This window comes from Protomyctophum parallelum, assembly GCF_964188405.1.
Source record: "Protomyctophum parallelum genome assembly, chromosome: 9".
Classification (NCBI taxonomy): Eukaryota; Metazoa; Chordata; class Actinopteri; order Myctophiformes; family Myctophidae; genus Protomyctophum; species Protomyctophum parallelum.
The window spans coordinates 29,221,017-29,241,314 of NC_139706.1; the positions used below are offsets into that span (position 1 = coordinate 29,221,017).

General features: G+C 44.1%; 1 protein-coding gene across 1 annotated transcript in view; it reads right to left on the reverse strand.

Annotated features, from left to right (window-relative positions):
- sorl1 (sortilin-related receptor, L(DLR class) A repeats containing) overlaps positions 1 to 20,298 on the reverse strand; it is a 73,942-nt gene that overhangs the window by 3,662 nt on the left and 49,982 nt on the right. Inside the window, exons 20-47 of the mRNA XM_083773482.1 lie at positions 19,820 to 20,066; positions 19,158 to 19,296; positions 17,528 to 17,701; positions 16,088 to 16,201; positions 15,310 to 15,432; positions 14,631 to 14,750; positions 14,383 to 14,508; positions 13,242 to 13,352; positions 12,823 to 12,954; positions 12,428 to 12,559; positions 12,185 to 12,319; positions 11,623 to 11,775; positions 11,129 to 11,308; positions 9,988 to 10,116; positions 8,871 to 8,997; positions 8,566 to 8,735; positions 8,271 to 8,383; positions 7,033 to 7,137; positions 5,624 to 5,690; positions 5,444 to 5,526; positions 5,062 to 5,152; positions 4,756 to 4,946; positions 4,127 to 4,246; positions 3,499 to 3,663; positions 2,529 to 2,703; positions 2,298 to 2,404; positions 1,023 to 1,215; positions 157 to 369 (exon numbers count right to left, since the gene is read on the reverse strand). Coding sequence (XP_083629608.1) covers positions 157 to 369; positions 1,023 to 1,215; positions 2,298 to 2,404; positions 2,529 to 2,703; positions 3,499 to 3,663; positions 4,127 to 4,246; positions 4,756 to 4,946; positions 5,062 to 5,152; positions 5,444 to 5,526; positions 5,624 to 5,690; positions 7,033 to 7,137; positions 8,271 to 8,383; positions 8,566 to 8,735; positions 8,871 to 8,997; positions 9,988 to 10,116; positions 11,129 to 11,308; positions 11,623 to 11,775; positions 12,185 to 12,319; positions 12,428 to 12,559; positions 12,823 to 12,954; positions 13,242 to 13,352; positions 14,383 to 14,508; positions 14,631 to 14,750; positions 15,310 to 15,432; positions 16,088 to 16,201; positions 17,528 to 17,701; positions 19,158 to 19,296; positions 19,820 to 20,066 — 3,935 coding nt within the window. The remainder of the gene's footprint in view (positions 1 to 156; positions 370 to 1,022; positions 1,216 to 2,297; positions 2,405 to 2,528; positions 2,704 to 3,498; positions 3,664 to 4,126; positions 4,247 to 4,755; positions 4,947 to 5,061; positions 5,153 to 5,443; positions 5,527 to 5,623; positions 5,691 to 7,032; positions 7,138 to 8,270; positions 8,384 to 8,565; positions 8,736 to 8,870; positions 8,998 to 9,987; positions 10,117 to 11,128; positions 11,309 to 11,622; positions 11,776 to 12,184; positions 12,320 to 12,427; positions 12,560 to 12,822; positions 12,955 to 13,241; positions 13,353 to 14,382; positions 14,509 to 14,630; positions 14,751 to 15,309; positions 15,433 to 16,087; positions 16,202 to 17,527; positions 17,702 to 19,157; positions 19,297 to 19,819; positions 20,067 to 20,298) is intronic.

A 20,298-nucleotide genomic window follows, 5' to 3' on the forward strand; every position in this document is an offset into this window, starting at 1 on the left:
TAAAGATTCCAATTGAGAGTGCCAATTTGACCGTGCTACACATTTAGATCACAATGTCTCATTTCTCGAAGGTTTAGAATTATACATACATATAAAGAGAAAGAGAAAGCTAGTAAGTCAGTGGAAATGTCAATGTTTCTGAAACTGATGTCTCACCCAGCTCATCTCCAGAGGAGAAAATAGCAGAGCCCAGGCGGGAGTTGTAGTGGGAGTTGGCGAAGGCAGTGAAGTTGTTCTGTAGGCGTCTGTGTCGTATGTAGAGTGCCCCCATGCCACCGCACACACCCAGCAACAGGAGGAACAGAACAGGAACCACCACAGCTGCCATGTCCCCTGACTGGCCTTCACTGCGGGATGCATCACTGGCCCCTGGAACAAGAAGAGTTAACCACTCAAACCCTCTAGTCTTGAGTCCTGAGTTGTAACTGTACTTGTACCGCTTTTCTTTTTCGGTCAAATCTCGTCACCAGAAATAGATCTGCTATTTTTGGCGAATGTTCCCCCCAGAATATGATTGACTGGGGTTCAAGCGGTTAAAGGCTATATACTGACCGGAGTTAAATCTCTTCGCTGAACAGCCAATCTACAAGCTCACAAAGCGCTGCCCATTGAGACCCGAGATCAGATTCTACAAATGTCATCTAAATCTTCTAAATCATGACAGTTTTCAGAAAAAGCTATGTTTCTATATCAAACTAGGACCCCATCTTACAATATGTTGTTCCAGGGACCCCCCAGAAGCACAGATATGAGTTCAAAACGTTTGTTGTGAAAGAATATATACGGTATTCAAATATTTGCGATTAACACGATTAAAAAACAAGCTCGCAGCTTGTATATCTGCTATTTTTCAATGGCTAAAGTTTAAAATAATGGTTAAAGTGGTTTAAAAGCTAAGGTGACACAGATGCTTTCCAGATCTTAATGAATCAACATATAGTGGATATAACACAGAGTGGCTCTAGTTCCCTGGCTCGGCCAGACTCATCTGGCCAAGCCAGGCAAAGCTCTAGTACCATTACCTGTTCCCAGCTGGTCGTACAGCAGGAGGGCGGGCTCTCCACAGAGCTGTCCATTCAGCAGACAGCGGGCCTGCACAGAGAACGTGTAATTGTGTCCCACCAGAAGGCTGTTGATGCGGAAGTAAGTCTCTGTGGTGTTGCCGAGGAACGACGACTGGTTGGTCACACTGTCGTGGACGTGCACCTCATAGCCCTACACACACACACACACACACACACACACACACACACACACACACACACACACACACACGTTAATGCACCTGTGGTCACGGATGAATGAAAGAAATGTCTAGACTGGCAGTTTACATGTAAGCTGTTGAAGAGAATGTCACTGTAAATGTAATGAAAATGAACACACTCATATTATAATACCAGTAAGACGCCCTGAGGGCGAGGTCACGCTGAAACAACAGAGCTTTTAATACAGCACAGTTGAGAAGCAGGAGTTAAACTATTAATCTGGTGTCAGTGAGGTCAGATGTAGAGTTGCTGGCCGGCTCCATATATGCAGATCCCGTATGTCAAACCATGTTTGGCTATCCAGGGTTTGATGAGGTCAGTGTCGTGATCTTCATAATAGATCCAGGTGATGATAGTCAGCTCCACGTATGGAGATCCATGTGTTGTACCAACTTGGTTCATTTGCAAGTGTGAGTTGTGTTGCGGCAACCACACTGGTTATCATGAGACTGTCACAATAACAATAATGTCATATGTTGACATTCCCATATTGATGACATCAGGGATCTCCATATATGAGCATAACAAGGATTGTATTAGGTCATCGGCTGGGAATGCCACCTTTTTTCCCTGGCAATGTTGTCTACGTCGCGACTACATATATGCCCATATATGGAGATCCCTGATGATGGCATGTATTGTTATGTGATGTCATGAGGCATGACCATATATGGAGGCATGGGGTGACTAACTGACAGGAAATGCACGTTTTCATAGAAATACTTTTTCTTTTCTTTTTTTAACACATTTTTTAACCCACGATTTTGTAAAGCCATTTTTCACCCAGTGCCAATGCCTAAGCTGTAATCCTGGGCGCATAGAGTTATAAAGGATAGAGGGAGGACCAGAACGACAGCGTTCCCCCCCCCCCCCCGCTATTCATTTCAATGGAAGTTGCTCAGTGGCGTTTTGAAGCACCACCTTGGGGGTTCCCAGATCCCACTTTGTGAACCAGTGGCTAAAGAGGCCTACAGGTGGCCATTGTCCGGTCGGCGGTCCCCTATGGTTGTTGTTCAGTAGCTACTCTCTCACCCGGCTCTCGTTGAAGCCTTTATCTTTGACGGCCAGACTCTTCCAGAACAGGAACACGTGGTCTTTCTCTGTCAAGATCTTCAGAGCTTCAGGAGCAGGCAGTGGGACTGGGGAGAGAGCGGAAGAACTTCGATTACGCCACTGATGTTTCCCCACACACATTTCTATGCCAATGATGATGTTTCACATTAGAGAAGCTGAATGGACCTTCCATCTTCAGGGTGGTCTCACCTGTACTCAGGGTGAAGCTGGCGTCCTTGCTCATGTTGCGCAGGCGGACGGAGACGCTGTACAGACCTCCAGGCTCCAGGCCTTTCAGCAGATACTCCACCGTGTTGTTCGAGGTGCTCAGCTTGTAGTCCAGCTCAGACTTGCGGATCACGTCCCTCACATGGATGGCATATGTCTGAAAATACAAAACAAAACGTTCAGTGTTTTTTTGAGCACACATTCTTCGAATTAGGGTACCCAGCATGGCCCAGGTTATTGTACGGGTGAAATATGCACATGTGATTGTGCACATGTTGAAACATTGTGGCCAGACTATGACATATTATGATCAATCGATCAACCAATCAATAAATAAATAATATGATGTCTCTATATTTCCTTTCCATTTTCATCCAGTATAAAACATCTTAAAAGGTTTCCTATGAATGAGATTCATAATGCACAGCTATGGGGAGACAGAGACAGGTGTACAGACACACAGACAACTTTATCATAGATATAAACAGGGTGTTTCGGTCCTTGTTCCATTTATACTACTCTGTGCAGTCATTTCACCGTCTATATTGTTCCAAGTAAGTAAAAAAGATGCAGAGGCTAAATTGAATTGACCTCTGCCGAGTATCTTCTTCTTCTTATTATCAATCTATATCCTATCCCATGCTTAACCCATTTAAACCTGAGGCCGATTCTAAAAATGCTACATCTCTGCTGCCTGGAAGAAACCACCCGACTCCAAAATGTAATACTTTCCAATTTCCATTGGTTCAATATTTATTTAGCCAACACACAGACGTAAAGGGTGTTCAATAGCATCGATTTATATTAAAAAATAAAAAAGGGGTTTCCTCTAGACAGCAACGAGTACATAGATAAAATCTAAAATGAGACAGGTGCTTTCCCGGATGGAATGGATTCAAACATAAAAACTTGGGGATAAAATGGGTCTGATCTCATGTGTGAGAGCTGTTACCAGATCAGAGGTTGGGGCGTCATAAGGCGGTTGCCATTTCAACAAGGCCTGAGTTTTATCCACATGAACACGGTGGAGATTTCGGGGCGGCAGCCTCTCATTGGGAATCATCTTCACCACGGCATAGTCAGATGGAGGACCCAGATACGGTGAGATGGCACGCACCTAAGGACGCGCGCGCGCACACACACACACACACACACACACACACACACAATGAATTTAGGTAATTTAGGTAAACATGGCAACAGTGCCTTAATGCAGCACACGTACTGGAAACATGTTCACCCACACAGTGCCAACAGGATTTGTGTGATGTCATAGACAGACCTGTATCCCGAGAGAAGACAGACTATGCACCCACTGCATAGTGCATACACAAACAAGTGAAAATCGAGCTACACTTCCTAACCATCTGTCCATTGTACCAAGACATCAGAGACACATGCTTCCCACAGATTACAATCACCCACGGAGATCTTTAAAACATGACTAATGACAAAAAACTACCATATCTGCATCAGTGATCTTGGTACATAGAAATTGATTTATTGAAGATTCTGACTTTCAAATGTACATGAATTGAATTGAATTGAGTGTCGTTTATTGTGAATGAAAGGAGGGTTACCAGGAAGAGATACTGCTCATCGCTCTCCACCGTCACCATGACACTCAGGCTGCTGCTGTTGATACGGTGGGGACTGCGGTACAGGTCCAGGAAAGAGGTGGCATAAAACACACCATACACCTGCACACACACACAGTATATCATTTTAATTTATTTCATTTTATCGCGATACTTGGTATATTCAGAAAGGTACTTTGTGCTCTTTAGATACCATACCTCTATACAAATTACACAGTGTACACATCGAAAAGCAACACAGCAGACAATAATGTGTTACATGTCTTCTGTTGTTTTCCAGAAGCGATTACTTTACATTCAGAAATAGTGTTTGTTCATGAGCTGGTCACTGAGCTCTCATCGTCATGGCGCAGCCCAGTCACGTGACTATGTCCTTTCCTTCTCAAAGCTTCCTTGCTCATGAGCAGGAAGTCCTCCTGTCATGATATCTTTATTTCTGGTTAGAAATTATGTTAATTCTGTCTTAAGTAGCCTCCAGCTAAAGCTAAAATAAATGTTCTTGTCAACACATCTTTACTATAGCCTTGTGACAGTATGGTTTTAGTATGTGGTGTGCTGTGAACACCTCAGAGTCTATTGACAGGTCTGAAGGGGGGGGGGGGGGGGATTACCTGTGCGGGGATGCCCTTTGTGGTCCAGCTGCAGTCGACGATGGTCTGGTTGACAGCTCGGGCTTTCAGGAGGGGGCGTTCAGGCTGGGTTCCCATGGTCTGCTCCACGGACAGGGCAGTGGGACTGTCGCCCACACTGGTGTGGGCCCACACCGCCACCTCATAGTATGTCCCAGCTGTTAGACTGGAAGCTATAGGTGCACACATCACATCATAAATCTGTCATGTCATCAATTTCTCCTTCCTGCATGTTAAACTGTCCTTCCTGCATGTTACAATGTCCTTCTGTTCCACATTAAAGCTCACCTTTAAGGATCTTGTCTCTGACTGTGTAGTTCCGGCTCTCCTTGGCATGGGTGTCGAACAGCCAGGACAAAACCACCACATACTGCTTCACCTGAACCAACAGACAGTTGTACACACTTTGACACAATCCCGTTTCTGGTTTGACACGATTTGTGACCTGAAGGTCAAAATTCCAATTGTCCCCAGAGCAAGTAGGGAGGCTCTATTATTAGCACAGTGGTAAAAAAATGCAATACTTTGGTACTGAGACTCAGGTTGAAATCCAGGGTAGAACAGGAACATTAAATAGTGCACTTAGCCCAGCATACAGTTCTGAATTAATGAATGGATGAGTGTGGATGTCTGGATGAACGGACCAACAGACTCAGGATCAGTGTCTGACCTCATACTGGGAGTTGAAGCTGAAGGAGAGGCTCATGGAGTCATTGGTGACACTGTCCACAATGACGGACGGGGGAGGGAGAGCTGGAGAAAACAGAGAGAGAGAGAGAGAGGGAGGTCAGAGATATTCAACGTTCACAAAATAAATAATGAGTGATGTACACACACTGGTGCCTCTCACCTTTCTTGGGAGTGATGGATTTAACTTCAGTCCAGTTGCCCTCGCCGCGACTGGTCACAGCAGCAACCTGATAACCGATCACACACATTGTTACCATACCATGCAGTTAACACATTGTACATGTGATGTACTTAATTACAGATAACAGTGATAGGTCGGATTGTCAACCATGATGCCTACAGGGATCAGGTTGGATCACTGTCACTCTGGTGCCAGTGGAACAAACTCAACCTCAACGTCAACAAGACAAAGGAGCCGATTGAGAGAGCAAATGCCTCTCTTCATCGATGGTGTTGCAGTAGAAAGGGTCAGCCAGTTCAAGTTCCTCGGAGCGCACATCGAGGAGGAGCTCAAGTGGCCAACGCATGTGAGGAAAAGGACTCAGCAGCGACTATACGGGTTTCGTCAACTGGAGAAGTTTGGAGTGGGCTGACTGGGCTCCCGCATCCTCAGGCTGTACTACAACAGCTCCATTGAAAGTGTTCTGTCAGGTTGTGTCACTTCCTATTATCTTCTCACTACAACATCATACAGAGAGGTCATACAGTAGTTGGATGAAAGACAGTCTGCTGTCTGCATTGGGAGCAGAGCACACCTGAAAGCAGGTCACTGCTCACTCCCATGAGACGTGCATGTTCATTAGAGCCAGGTAGTGGTGCACAGAGTGCTCTTTCTTTCATCCATTTCATTGTGGTAAATTGTTTTCAAAACTACCAGTACATGACCAAACACCGGGGGGGAAAAAAAAAATCACAGAAAGTTTTCAGAACAGAAGAGCGAGAACTGTATGAGATGAAGAGGGATATTCCAGTCACAAATCTGAGAGACCGTTGGAGTTGACTTTAATACTAAGCACTGAGAATGAGGTGTTTTCAGGTCTGTGATTTGGTGACAATAGGCTCACAACACATATCAATGTGAACTGTTGTAAGCTGTCAGATCTACTTTTTGTCATATTGTGAAGTACAAACCAGTTCTGATGTGTACTGTACACACAGTAAGCATGTGAAATGTATGTGTAATGGACAAATTGTGCATGTGTGTGAAATCACCTGTATTCTAACTAGGGTTTCCTTTATGCGTGTTGTGTGTGTGTATGTGTGTGCTGTTGGTGTAATGTTTCATACAAATTGTGGTTTTGGGTCAAGATTCAATACATTTTCAGTATAGCAGAGAAAAACAAGCCATTTATAAATTTGCATTCCATCGTTTAATTTATAAAAATCAAAAATGTAAAGTGACGGGCACCCACTGTGGCTGCCAAATGACATCACTGCTTAAAGCATGTTAGCGAACATCAAAAGTCCATAGACTTAGCAGCCACATGAAGTGACAAGTGCTGTGTGTGTGTGTGTGTGTGTGTGTGTGTGTGTGTGTGTGTGTGTGTGTCTGTGTGTGTGTGTACTTACTCTGAATAGATACATTGTGTTGGGTTGCAGGTTGTTGATCTCAGTGTTGAAGCTGGTACTTCTTTGTGACGTCCATTCAACCCCACCACGCTCACTGTACTCCACCTGACACACACACACACACACACACACACACACACACACACACACACACACACACACACACACACACACACACACACACACACACACACACACACACACACACACACACACACACACACACACACACACACACACACACACACACACAAAATACATTTGTATTCTTGGCTATGGCTATACATTGGAGTACTCAAGTCCTGACATCAAGCCAACATGCCCTGGATCACATTGTGTTTTCCCTGTTAAAAAACCCATAGACATTATTATTATTATTTTAAATATTTTTTATCCCACGATTTTGTAACCCATTTTTCACCCCTGTGTCAATCATCTAATGTGATCCTGGGCTCTACACACCCTCCACCAACCTAGTCCCCATATATGGGGGACAAGGGGAGAGCAACGGACTTGAACTCATGCTTCCTTCATGCCTGAGTGTCCAAGTTGCTCCTTTACACCAGACAGGGGGGAGTTTCCCTGGTTGGACGTAACTCGTGGAAGGAACACGTTATTCCAACCAGTTCCTTTCCCCTCCATCAGGCGCCCCGGCTGGCCAGGGGGAGGCAGTTTAGTGACCAGGATTACTGCATGTTTTTTGTGAGGGTACCTACCCTAGGGGACATGGGGAGAACATGCAAACTCCACACAGAAAGGCCCTTTCGCCAACCCCGCCTTCGGGTATGGGCACTGATGACGCAGAGGAGGAAACACGCCGCCAGCACCCACAGCGTCCCGAGCGGGAATCGAACCCAGGACCTTCTAGCATAGACATTCTTTATTATTCACATCATGTAAGAACTGCAATTTTGGTGAGACATGCTCTATCCAACGGCCAATAACTAGAGAACCACGATGATTTTATTATTTTTGTTGTGTTTAGCAACGCTTGGTCGTGCTGGAGATAAATATTCTGTGACTGTAAGGAAAAACGCTTGCAATTGTAAATTATTTATTTACTTACTCCGGCAGTAAATTAGTTAATAAAGTTACCTTTACAATGCAGTTGGAGGGCAGGCGCTACCTTTGTAAATGTTAGTCTTTTGGGCCAAGCACCCATTGTCTATGAGCGTATAATTAAGTATGTGAATATGGTATATCTTCCCATCCCTACTGTGTGTTTGTGTTGATCTTACTATGTACTCTCTGACAAGGCCGTGAGATTTATCAGGCGCACTCCAGGAAACCTCCACTGCCCCCTCCTTCCCACTGTCACATGACAACTGCAGGTTCCTCGGAGGGTCTGGTACTGCACGCACGCACGCACACGCACACGCACACGCACACACACACACACACACACACACACAGTATGAGTAACAGTAATGTCAGTAGTAATAGTAGTAATACTGTGTTAGTACTAGCTACAGTATTAACAAAACTAGTACGTTGCAGCACTATTACAAAGATGTGTCTAACAGCTATACTTACGTCCCTCTGGTGTCCTGACAGTCAGAACTTGGTTGGTCTTATGGATCTTGCTGAGGCACTGGGTGAGAACCTTCACCTGGTAGGTGGTGTCTGGTCGCAGCACAGTCAGGGTGTAGCTGCTCTTGTTGCTGTGTGTGTCCATGCTGGTCCACTGCGTGGAGCCCACCAGCCTGGAACACAGGTACAGTTAAAGTACATAGCATGCTGTACTGTACGTCTCTGCTACCACGAGCACACATCATGCACATACTGTATATACATCACACCACGGACAGGTTGACGGGATGCGCTGCCTGCCGACCTACCTGTAGTAGATAAGGAAGTAGCAGGAGTCCAGTGGAAGGTTCTTGGGTCGTGACCAGGTCAGGGTGACGGTACCAGAGAAGTCTGCCTTCCACTGTAGGTTCTGCACCTTATATGCCAGGTTGTCCGCTGCGTGTGTGTGTGTGTGTGTGTGTGTGTGTGTGTGAGAGAGAGAGGGGGTAAACAAACACAGCGATTTAGGCTTGAAGAATACTTCATTGCGCACCTGTAATAGCAGCAGTAGAGGCTTGTAGATGGCACGCAACATAATATAAATCAGGCTTCAGAAATAGCCGCATTATTTGTACAAGAAGCTAACGCCATGAGCAAGAGGATGGTAGTTCACCACAGTTCAAAAACAGCACTACATCAGTTCTGGGGCAGCCTGGTCCATATTTAGAGCTACAGCTATTTATTTCTGCAGAACAAACCAACCTGACAAACACAATAGCAGCCAACAGGTGGCAGTATTGCACTGATCTCAAAACAGAGCTTCAATACCATGTACACTACTAACACTCATGTGCTGTGAACTGTGAAGATCAGTGATTCTCAAATTGTTTTATACAGAAACCACCATGAAGGACCACAAACAATCGAAACAATTTAATTATTTTACCCCAAATCTATGACTGTACCCATGCTGTTTGCATTTCTGTCTAAGTCAGTGGTTTTCAACCAGTGGCCCGGGGACCACCAGTGGTCCTTGAGGGGTTCCAGGTGGTCCCCAGCTAAATGATGGAGAGTTGGTTACCAAATAGACCCTTATAAATCTTTAACTCTTGAGAGTATAAAATGAAACCAAATGGACCCTTATGGGTCACTCCGGTACATTATTGTTAAACATCTGCATTACTTAATTAACAAGATGTCTACACAATTAGAATGTACAAACAAAAGTGTTTCTACATTCAAGTGTGGACAAAAACGTATCCAACAATATCAAAATATTCTTTCGTTTTGGGTCGGAGAGGCTAAATGTAATCAAATAGTGGACCGTGGCTCAAATGCTGAATAAATAATGGGCCTTGATATGAAAACCACTCGTCTAATTCAATTAATCAATCAAGCTCTCCTTAGTCGTAACATGTCACACACACATGGTTTAAAATGACTTACAGGTGCAGTTGTCCTCGTCGCTGTGGTCAGAACAGTCCAAGAAGCCATCGCAGCGCTCGCTGTTTAACACGCATGCCTCTCCGTCCGTACAGCGCGTCCCGTTCACACACGCCAGTGGACCGCGGGTCGCTGCAGCCAACAGAACAACAGTTTAGGTAGGACTACAGTGATAAAGAAATCTCCATAAAATGTTGTAAAAAAGGCATATTTAGCCAGAATGTATGTCCCCCGCTGTCAAAAATAGGTAAATCGTTCAAATGAGGCCCAGACGGTGGCGTAACCGTCTGGGCACCCGACTGGTAATCCAGTCGCAGTGTGTCGCGGGTTCGACTCCCGAGCCCGACACGGCCTTTACTGAATGTCATCCCCCCATCTCTCTCCCGTTTCCTGTCAGCCTACTGTCTGTCCCGTAAAAGAAAAACCCAATAAAAGGCATAAGCTGCAAAATAAAATCTTTAAAAAAATAAAAAATAAAACGTTAAAATGAAAGCAGCAATTTTTTTTTTTAACACTTTCTCTAATAACAACCTAAAACATGAACCTTTGTTGACAAAGTTGTCCTTTAAATGCAACAAACTTTTAGAGTTGCTTGTCATTTGTTTTGTAGAGGATCATGCTTTGAACAACAAATGAAAAATGGCGGATTTATTCCACCTACATTTATAATAACTCTAGTTAAATTTATCCCCAGTGTCGTGGTATTCTGGATCCATCAGCAATTGATGAGGCAAAATAGGAGTCGAGACAATATTCTAGGTGGTGATGGTTATGATTTACAGTATGTACATGATATCATGGGGAGAAGTACAATAACACTGATGTCAGTGGTATAGTATAGTTCTGCCAAGAGCACAGGGCAGAAATCATGGTTATACTGTAGCTGCTTCAAGGACAAACTGAACCATAACAAGATAAAACATGCATGGCTGCTCTTTTGTTTCAGAATATTTGGAGTGCAAGGTGACGAAGGCCAGGAGGAAGGCAAAGGTCTAAATAGCTGAAGAAAAACATTTCTTTCCCTCTACATTTTGTATTTGACACTTGAAAAGGTTTAAAAGCATGCGTTTTTGTGTTACTCTCAACAGTCAGACCCATCCTGATTCTGTGTGTGTGTGTGTGTGTGTGTGTGTGTGCTACTCACGGCAGTGTCTCTCATCAGATCCATCCTGACAGTGTGCGTGTCCGTCACAGCGCTGCCACTCAGGTATGCAGAGTGGGGGACGCCGGCATGAGAATTGTCCCCTGGCGCAGTGACCCGGGGAGGGAGGTGGAGGCACAGCGTGGGTGGGTGCGGGGGCCACGGTCACTGACCCATTGTGTGCTGTCATGGATGAAGAAGGAAATAAAATAACAAATCAATTACAGACCTCACCACATCTGTATCTTACAAGAAATACGCAAAATTATGCCCAACCCTTATGGGCAAACAGACAGACAGATGGGCATTCCCAATCTGTATCGTTCCTGACTAATTATGTAATTTGAGGGACAACCAATACATTTTACTGCATATATCAACTAATCAAAACTGTATCATGGTCCCAATTAAAAATGTTTGTAGTTAATTGTGCACTGGCGTGAAGTGACTGTACTGTTGCGTTTGAACTGAGCTGAACAGAAGAGAAGGAAACGTACCAGTAGGACAGCCCAGTTCATCACTGCCATCAGGGCAGTCAGCGTAGCCGTCACACACCCATGTGTTGATGATGCAGGCCCCAGAGCCACAGTGGAAGCGGTTGGCAGCGCAGGTGGAGGGGCCTGGGGTCACCGTGTGAGGGGTGACGCCTCCTGGAAGAGTCACAACACGGCTTCAGAATGGAGGAAGACCAGCGGTAGACAAAGTGCTCAACACCAGTACTTCAAGTCAAATATTACTCGACTACAAGCGAAAGTTTCTTGTCAAATTTGTACTTGGGTTAAAAAGTACTAGTCAAAAATAAAAATGACACGTACATTTTCATTTTAACCCACAAAGGATACTCGTTGTGTCTCACCTATATCTACAGTATATATATAAATAAATATATATAAATAAAGTGACTGATGCTTTGCCGGAAATCAATGGGTTAATAATATGAATGCATTGCAAAAATTAAAAGAATTCTCAAAAAATTACAATAGTGAAAATAGCTACTTTACAAGCTCACAAGATGTCACACGTGTCAGTGTGTGTGTGTGTGTGTGTGTGTGTGTTTACCTGTGCACTGTGCTTCATCAGACCAGTCACCACAGTCGTTCTCTCCGTCACATTTCCACCATGTTGGAACACAACGGCCATTTCTGCATTCAAACTGGAAATACCTGGAACAACCTGGAACCTCAGTGGGAGAGGCTGGAAAGCATGCAAACACACACAGTGATAATCTATCATGACACTTTGACAAATGGATCAGACATTTTGCATAAGCAATCATTTGACCAGGATGTGGGAGGGTCTTACCACAGTTGGCTTCGTCAGAGTAGTCGCCACAGTCGTCCATGCCATCGCACTTCCACTCCAGACTCACACACACGCCGTTTGCACATTGGAATGTGTACGCATCACACACTTTACCAAACTCTGAGGGCGTGGCTGAGAACACAGACAGCATTTCCACGTTTTACAAGAAATATGCAGAAATTGTTTTCATGCGTGTGTGTGTGTGTGTGTTTGTGATTAAATACTTATTACACCTACATGAGCCTACATGAGCTAGGTTTGAATTGGAATTGGGTTAAGGTTAAGGTAAATAACCTCTGGTTGTGAGAGCTACTCAGTACTCAGTATAATGCTCTATATTTGCAACTGCATTGTTAACGTATTCATTCAGTGTGATGTAATGTGTGACTGCTCACCACAGCCGGCGAAGGAGGGGTCCTCATCAGAGCCATCCTCACAGTGCTTGATCCCGTCGCACACCAGAGACTGGAACAAGCACTGAGCACGGTTCTTACACACAAACTCCATGTAGCGTGTGCACAGTGGATCTGCAGGACAACACAGTGAACACACACCTTTATTTGACAAGAAATTCTTGTCCAAAAACATGATGCGCAGGTTTGGAAGTGTTAAGACAGACAGACAGACAGACAGATTCTCTTCTCGACTCTTCTATACTGCATGCATTGCAAACAAGTTCCAGGTCATATAAGTGCGTTTTGAACATACGCTTATCCAGTATGTGTGTACATGTTTTTTCATCATTCATTGTCATCATTTCTAATGCTGATTTCCCTATGCGACAACAGGACATCCAGATGACCTCAACAATTACCACAATTCTGCTCATCAGCGCCCCCTGGGCAGTCCTGTATGCTGTTGCAGTGGGCGGTGGTCGGCAGACAAGTCCCGTTGGGGCAGAGAAATCCCATGCAACGCTCCCCAACTGCAACAAACAACAATGCACACAGTGTTACAGTCAATTATGGGACACATTTTCCACGTGGGAGATGGTGATTACAATGGTATTACTTTGAGTGGTATAGGTTCACCAACACCTGTTTAATGTAAGATGAACACTAGGTCAACCAGGGCATCATAATATTAATGATAATGTGTCACTTTCACCTGATCAACTTCAATGCACCAGTGTGTTGTGTACAGGAGACACAACTGGCATCTTTTAAAAGCAGGTTATTGCCCTTCCTATTCTCTCTGCCTGTTTGAGTGAATGAGTGAGTGAGTGAGTGAGTGAGTGAGTGAGTGAATGCGTGTATGAACAAAGTGTTTTTTGACTGGGGGGGGGGGGGGGGGGTCATATTTTGACAATTGCCTGTCATAATTTGACCCCCCGGCCCCAGTATCAGGATGTAGATATTCATTCATCAGCCTACACTCCCCACTGAGGGGGCGGCTTGGGACATATTTAGGCAGGCAGTCAGTGTAGGTAGGAAGGTGCGAGACCATTGAATGCAGTGAAACTAAAACTGGAGTAAGCCAGAGCTTTAACTAAAACTAAGACGAGAGAACATTATGTTCTCTCGTCTTAGTTTTAGTTAAAGCTCTGGCTGCCGCATTTTGGACAAGTTGTAATCTGTCAGTTGTTTTCTTAGGCAGTCCAGAAAAAAGTGCATTGCCGTAATCAAGCCAAGAAAAAACAAAGGCGTGGATCAGCGTTTTTGCATCGTTTTAAAATTCAATTCAGAATCAATAATGTCCCCTAGGTTCTTTACTGTACTGTTACTTTCTGCAGTCAGGTTGCCAAGTCTGCTTATTATTGATGCCAGTACTGGTGTGTTCTGGTGTGCCCTGTTGCATTCCTTAAATTAAAAAGTAGAGTGCCTGTAGAAAGACATAATGTGAGTGCTGGCATCATCCTCCTTCTATGTACTATTGGAGCCGTGCACCCGGCTAGTTTTGTTGTACTGTTCTTCTTTTTGACAGAAGTCGGGCTCACATTCAACGTGTGAACTTACCACATTGTCTGGGGTCTTCATCAGAACCGTCCTGACAGTCATCGTCTCCATCACACACCCAGCGTTGGGGGATACAGTGGCCAGTGTGGCACTGGAAGCTACTGGACTCACAGGTATGGTGACCAACTAAGGATGGGGAGTGTATTTATTAGCAGGTAGGCCAGGGCATTATTATTCTTTGTTTATTATTTTTTGAATATTTAAATATATACGTAGGACAGATATTCATATACACTCCTGTTTATCACCTGTACAGTTGGCTTCGTCTGACCAATCCCTGCAGTCATTGTCTCCATCACAGCGCCAGGACTCCCGTATGCACACGCCACGCTCACACAGGAACTCCTCTGGGCCACATTGGTGAGACTCTTGACACAGACAAACGCAGCACAGTCAGTGTTGACACAAAAGGACAAGGTCATACTGGAACCCAGTACAACATCAAAAGTCAAAGTCATACGATTTGTCACACAGTGAAATTTGTTCTCCACATTTGACCCATCTCGTGGAACAGTGAGCCGCAGCCAAGCCATGCCGAGGATCGAACCCCGACCTCCCAGTTTCAGGGCAGACACTCTAACCACAAGGCCACTGTCTGGTCACAAGGCCACTGTCTGGTCCACATGTTGTACTAATGTACTGGAAACCAGTGGGTCTAAACCGGATTCCAAACTTGGCCCCACAATTTGCAATAGCCATGATGTCAGGAACCAGTATTTTAACCACTTCATCCTATACTTAGTGGATCAAAGTCCCCCCTCCTTTTTCCCTCTCTAAACCATAACTCTCTGTAGAACACAGCCGATCTACAGTCTCACAACGCGTTTTGAGCTTGCAGATCTGTCTGGACTACTGTATGTTGATGGCTGTGTGATTGCAGGCATTTAGGCTACTGTGTAATCACAGCAGTCTGCTGTCAAGACTTACCACAGTGTCCTTCATCACTGTCATCACCACAGTCATCCTCGTGATCACATTTGAAGGCCAGAGGGATGCACGAACCAGATGACACACAGCGGAACTGAATGGAAGGGTCACACAATGTGGTGGCTGCACGCGCACACACACACACACACACACACACACACACACACACAGAGTGTATCATGTATTACTTGAAATCAATACTGCACTTTATGCGCAAGTTACTTTATGCCCTATACAACTTTATATCTTTGTACATTGTTCTTGTATGTATGTTTTTATGCTTTGTTTTCTAGTGTAATGTGCTTCACTGTCTGCCTGTTTTGTTTTTGTTTTGTGTGAGAACTGCGGATGTAAACTAGAATCTTTACTAAATCCGGTGTATTTACGTTGCATTCATATGTAATGTCCATTAATATGCAATGTGCCGTCCAAATAAACAAATACAGTAAAAAGCTGATCTACAAGCTCACAGAATGCTCCCCCCAGAATATGGATGCTAGGGTTCACTGTTAATTAACACAGTGAGAATAGCTGGGAGGATACACAGTAGATGTGTGATCACTGATATGTAATGTTCTATTAAAGTAATGGTACATCTAAAAAATTCTACAGGTGCTGAACAAACATATGCACAGAGAGATGAAGTTCGCACACCGGTCTTGAGCTCCAAAAAATAGTTTATTTAAGGAAGAGATACAACGTTTTAACCCCTTCGGGTCTTCGTCAGAAAATCATATCATGATCATCTAATGTTGAAATTGTTTTGTTTTTTACTCACGGCAGTCCTGTTCGTCGCTCATGTCTCCACAGTCGTTGTCGCTGTCACACTTCCAGATGCTACTGATACAGTGACCATTGGAGCAGCGATACTGGTTAGCCAAACAGCTATGCTCTAATTGGACAGAGACAGACGGAGATCGTTTAAGTTAACATGGAGGGAATATTCTCTTCAGCCAACCTTTCTTCAAAACTGTCCATGGTACCACAACAACACTGAAGCCTCTAGTTTGAGGCCAGCAATCTGGCACGCTCCAAACTCCAGTGCTACAAAATCTCCAGCTTTGGAATTCTAAGCCATCACTGTGGATGTGACACTGGAGTGTGTCAGGAACATATCCCCAACAATGTGCATGTCTAAATAATGACAGCCATATCATACCAACGGAAATTACATGCCTTTATTTGGAGAACCATGTACTGTAGGTACGGTATGGGCTATAGCCCATGTTCAAAAATGATGAAAAACAAGGTTAAAAAAAAAATCAAAAATTCAAAAAACGATGGGCTATAACCCATGTTTTTTTAATTTTGAATTTTTTAAAAATCCTCAAAAATGATGAAAAAACGGCGTGCTATAGTATGCCGTACGGTATGGGCTATAGCCCATGTTCAAAAATGATGAAAAACAAGGTTAAAAAAAAAAATCAAAAATTCAAAAAACGATGGGCTATAACCCATGTTTTTTTAATTTTGAATTTTTTTAAAATCCTCAAAAATGATGAAAAAACGGCGTGCTATAGTATGCCGTACGGTATGGGCTATAGCCCATGTTCAAAAATGATGAAAAACAAGGTTAAAAAAAATCAAAAATTCAAAAAACGATGGGCTATAACCCATCGTTTTTTCATTTTTTTCAAATCCTCAAAAATGATGAAAAACGGCGTGCTATAGTATGCCGTACGGTATGGGCTATAGCCCATGTTCAAAAATGATGAAAAACAAGTATAAAAAAAATATAAAAAAAACAAAAAAACAATGGGCTATAACCCATGTTTTTTTAATTTTGAATTTTTTTCAAATCCTCAAAAATGATGAAAAACGGCGTGCTATAGTATGACCGTACGGCAGGGTTCCCCAATAGGCGGCCAGTGGGCCATTTGCGGCCCACAGAGCGCCCCTTGTGGCCCATGAAAGAATTTCATTTTTTTTAAGGGTCCCAGATATAAATGGCATTAAATGGGGGTCAGTAGCCTATGCATGTCAAACTGGGCATCCTTTTCAAATGGGGTCTTGCCCTGAAAATGAATTTTCAGGGCAAGACCTCGACCTCGCGCGTGCAGACTCGGCCCCCAGCCTGGTACGCTAGTCAAAATATGGCCCTTGAGGAAAATTAATTGGGGAACCCTGCTGTAGGACACACTGACAGACTGATAATAAAATGTTGATATAAGATGCAATAAAAGCCGGTGTTCTTGTGGTGGGCTAATTAGACTCTCACCGGTCTTGGTGCAGGTGTTATTGTGTCGCTGGTATCCAGTGGGACACTGACACTGCAGCTCTCCATTAGGCATGGTGATGGTGGGCGTTCCGTCTGGACAGACACAGGTGTGTCGGTGGCCTGGCTGGGGCAGACAGAGCAGGCTGCAGGGCTGGTCCACACAGGCATTGTGACCTGGAGGAGAGAAGTCACTTACATTTGCTTCAACTGAATTCACCTGACTTTAATTTGACTCTCAAGCCATCTTAACAAAAAGATGCATAATGAACAGCACAAACTCAAAAGTACAATGTAAAATAGGACTATTGCAATGGTACAGCCGGTAAAAACAACACGTGGAACCCTCCCACAGAAGCTGTGGCAAATAATTATTTTCTTAATGATTATTCTATAGATAAACTTTAATTAACACAATCAGTGCCGGGATTCTTTCAAAATAGAAGCTTGGGGGGCCGGGAAGACATGGCCGCTTTTACTCTGTAAAGCCCCCCCCCCCCCCCCCCCTTCTGTTCCAGAAAAAAAAACGGAGATATTCTTTTGCTTGCTACCTTGCTCTCGTTTCCAAAATATCGCTAAATAATCCATCGCGTTCATATTTTGAACGAGAGGCAGTTGAGAAGTCAGACGAGGCATACGAGGCATTCTTCCTGCAGCAGTAAACTAGGAAGTGAACGGACCGCGCATGAACGAATAGCGAAGCGTATGGTGGCCTTGGAGTCCCACTCAAAATTTAAAAAAGGAAAAAAATCTTGTTTGATATCATTGAAGATGCGCTAGGACGTGTACACACGACCTTTGAATCCGTCGGTTGGATTGCTTATGACGTGTGGGCACGTCGGATGGACTGAACCTGTATTGTACTGTATTGTGGTTTTGTATGGATACAGTGTTGGGTGCTTGCACATATGCACACATGGCATCAACGCATGGTGTTGTGTGCTGGCACACTATACACTGTCTTTCTTTTATCTGTATTGTATTGTGTTGTTGTATGGACATAGTGTTGGGTGCTTGCACATATGCACACATGGCATCAACGAATGGTGTTGTGTGCTGGCACACTATACACTCTAGTCTTTCTTTTATCATGAATTTTTTAAGAGCCTGCCCAGGGACTACAGATGAAATTTAGCTTTGGCTAACTCTGGCCCATTTACATTGAGGTGAAAACTGACATGTTGATTAATGAGCTTTGTCCCTGTCAAATAAATACATAATTAAATAAATAAACCTGTTAATGGAATAATTGAGAAGACTGCATAGTCATCCAAACACTGCAGTAAAAGTAGTTTTAGTAGGAAAATAAGTAGTAGAAGGGTATTTTGAACTATTCTCTGTATTTAAGGGGCTATAGTCAAAGCAGTTGTATTATCTCCCACCAAGATCGAGTGCTTAATGTTTCTACCCAGCCTTGTTTCCTCTCCTTGTCCGTCTTTGTTGTCATTGGTCTCTCGGGTACAGGCTTTAGTTCCGACATACTATTGATCCGAAACCTCAATCCCTAACCTAACCATAACCGCAAGCACGGGAGCCGTGCATGTCGGACCATCACATTTTCGCATCGCATCGCATGTCCCCGCGCTTCGGACCTTTGGTGTGTCGGAAAAGCGTGCACACTCCGGTCTCTCACCTCTGGTTTTTCCCTTATAGAAGATCTTTAGGTCCATCACTCCGGTCAGTCTGCCAACAATCAGCTCATTGTTCTGTGAGCCAACTTTGGGAGCTTTGAAGATCCCCATTCTCGACCAGTCATCCCAGTACAAGTCATTCTGCAGACAGAAAAAACATGATGGATGTTGTTTGATTCCAAATGCATTTTGTTAACATACGGTCTAAATAATACAGCCTCACTCTCCATATACTGCTGAAGTACAGTCTCCATCTACCCAACCTTTCTGTTACCATGGACTGGATAACAGTCCGGCACCAGCATGGAGAGGAGGTAGTCGTGCATCAGGTGTGAAACCCAATCGTACCAAAAGTCCAAAACACAAAAGCTGACTGCCTATTAATTATGTAATAAATAGCAGTCAATGGTATATTTATAGTTAGTATATTTATATACAGTACTGCATTATCCCTACAGTTTCCTTCCAGTTTGTATAGTCTCAATACAATCTCTAAGTCTCAATATAGTTTCTGTCTAATCTCTCTACAGCCTCCATATAGTTTGTATTGAGTGTCCAATACAGTCAAAATACAGTCTCTAGTCCTTCCAGTTTACAAGTCTCTGTGCAGTACAGTCCCATGTTCAGTATGTTAGTTCACATCAGTGCATGAGGCTGGTCCCACCTTGAACACGGCGATGGCATATGGGTGAGGCAACCCCTCCATGAGCACGCTCCTCTCCCCCCCGGTGAAGTCGGCCCTCTCGATGCGGTCGCTGTAAGCCTCTGTCCAGTACAGCCAGTGGTCATCAGCTGTGATGCCGTTGGGCCAGCGCACGCCCTCAGACACAATGCAGGAGATGTTGGAGCCGTCCATGTAGCTGCGGTACACGCCAGCTGCACGGTCGCCCCAGTCTGTCCAGAACATAAGACTACAGAGGACAGAGAGAGAGAGACATGTACTTGTATAGGAATACCCTGATATCTGGTAAGTATGTGCTGTATGAAGCCCGATTTCAATTGTATCGTATGATGGTGTCGTAGACCGAAAATAGCTGATAGATCTGCTATTTTCGCCCCCCGAAGCAGCCAGTCGTCCAATACATTTGCATTCAGTGTGGCTGTTCTGGTTTGAAGATCAGTTAGAACAGTGAGTACTGTCCT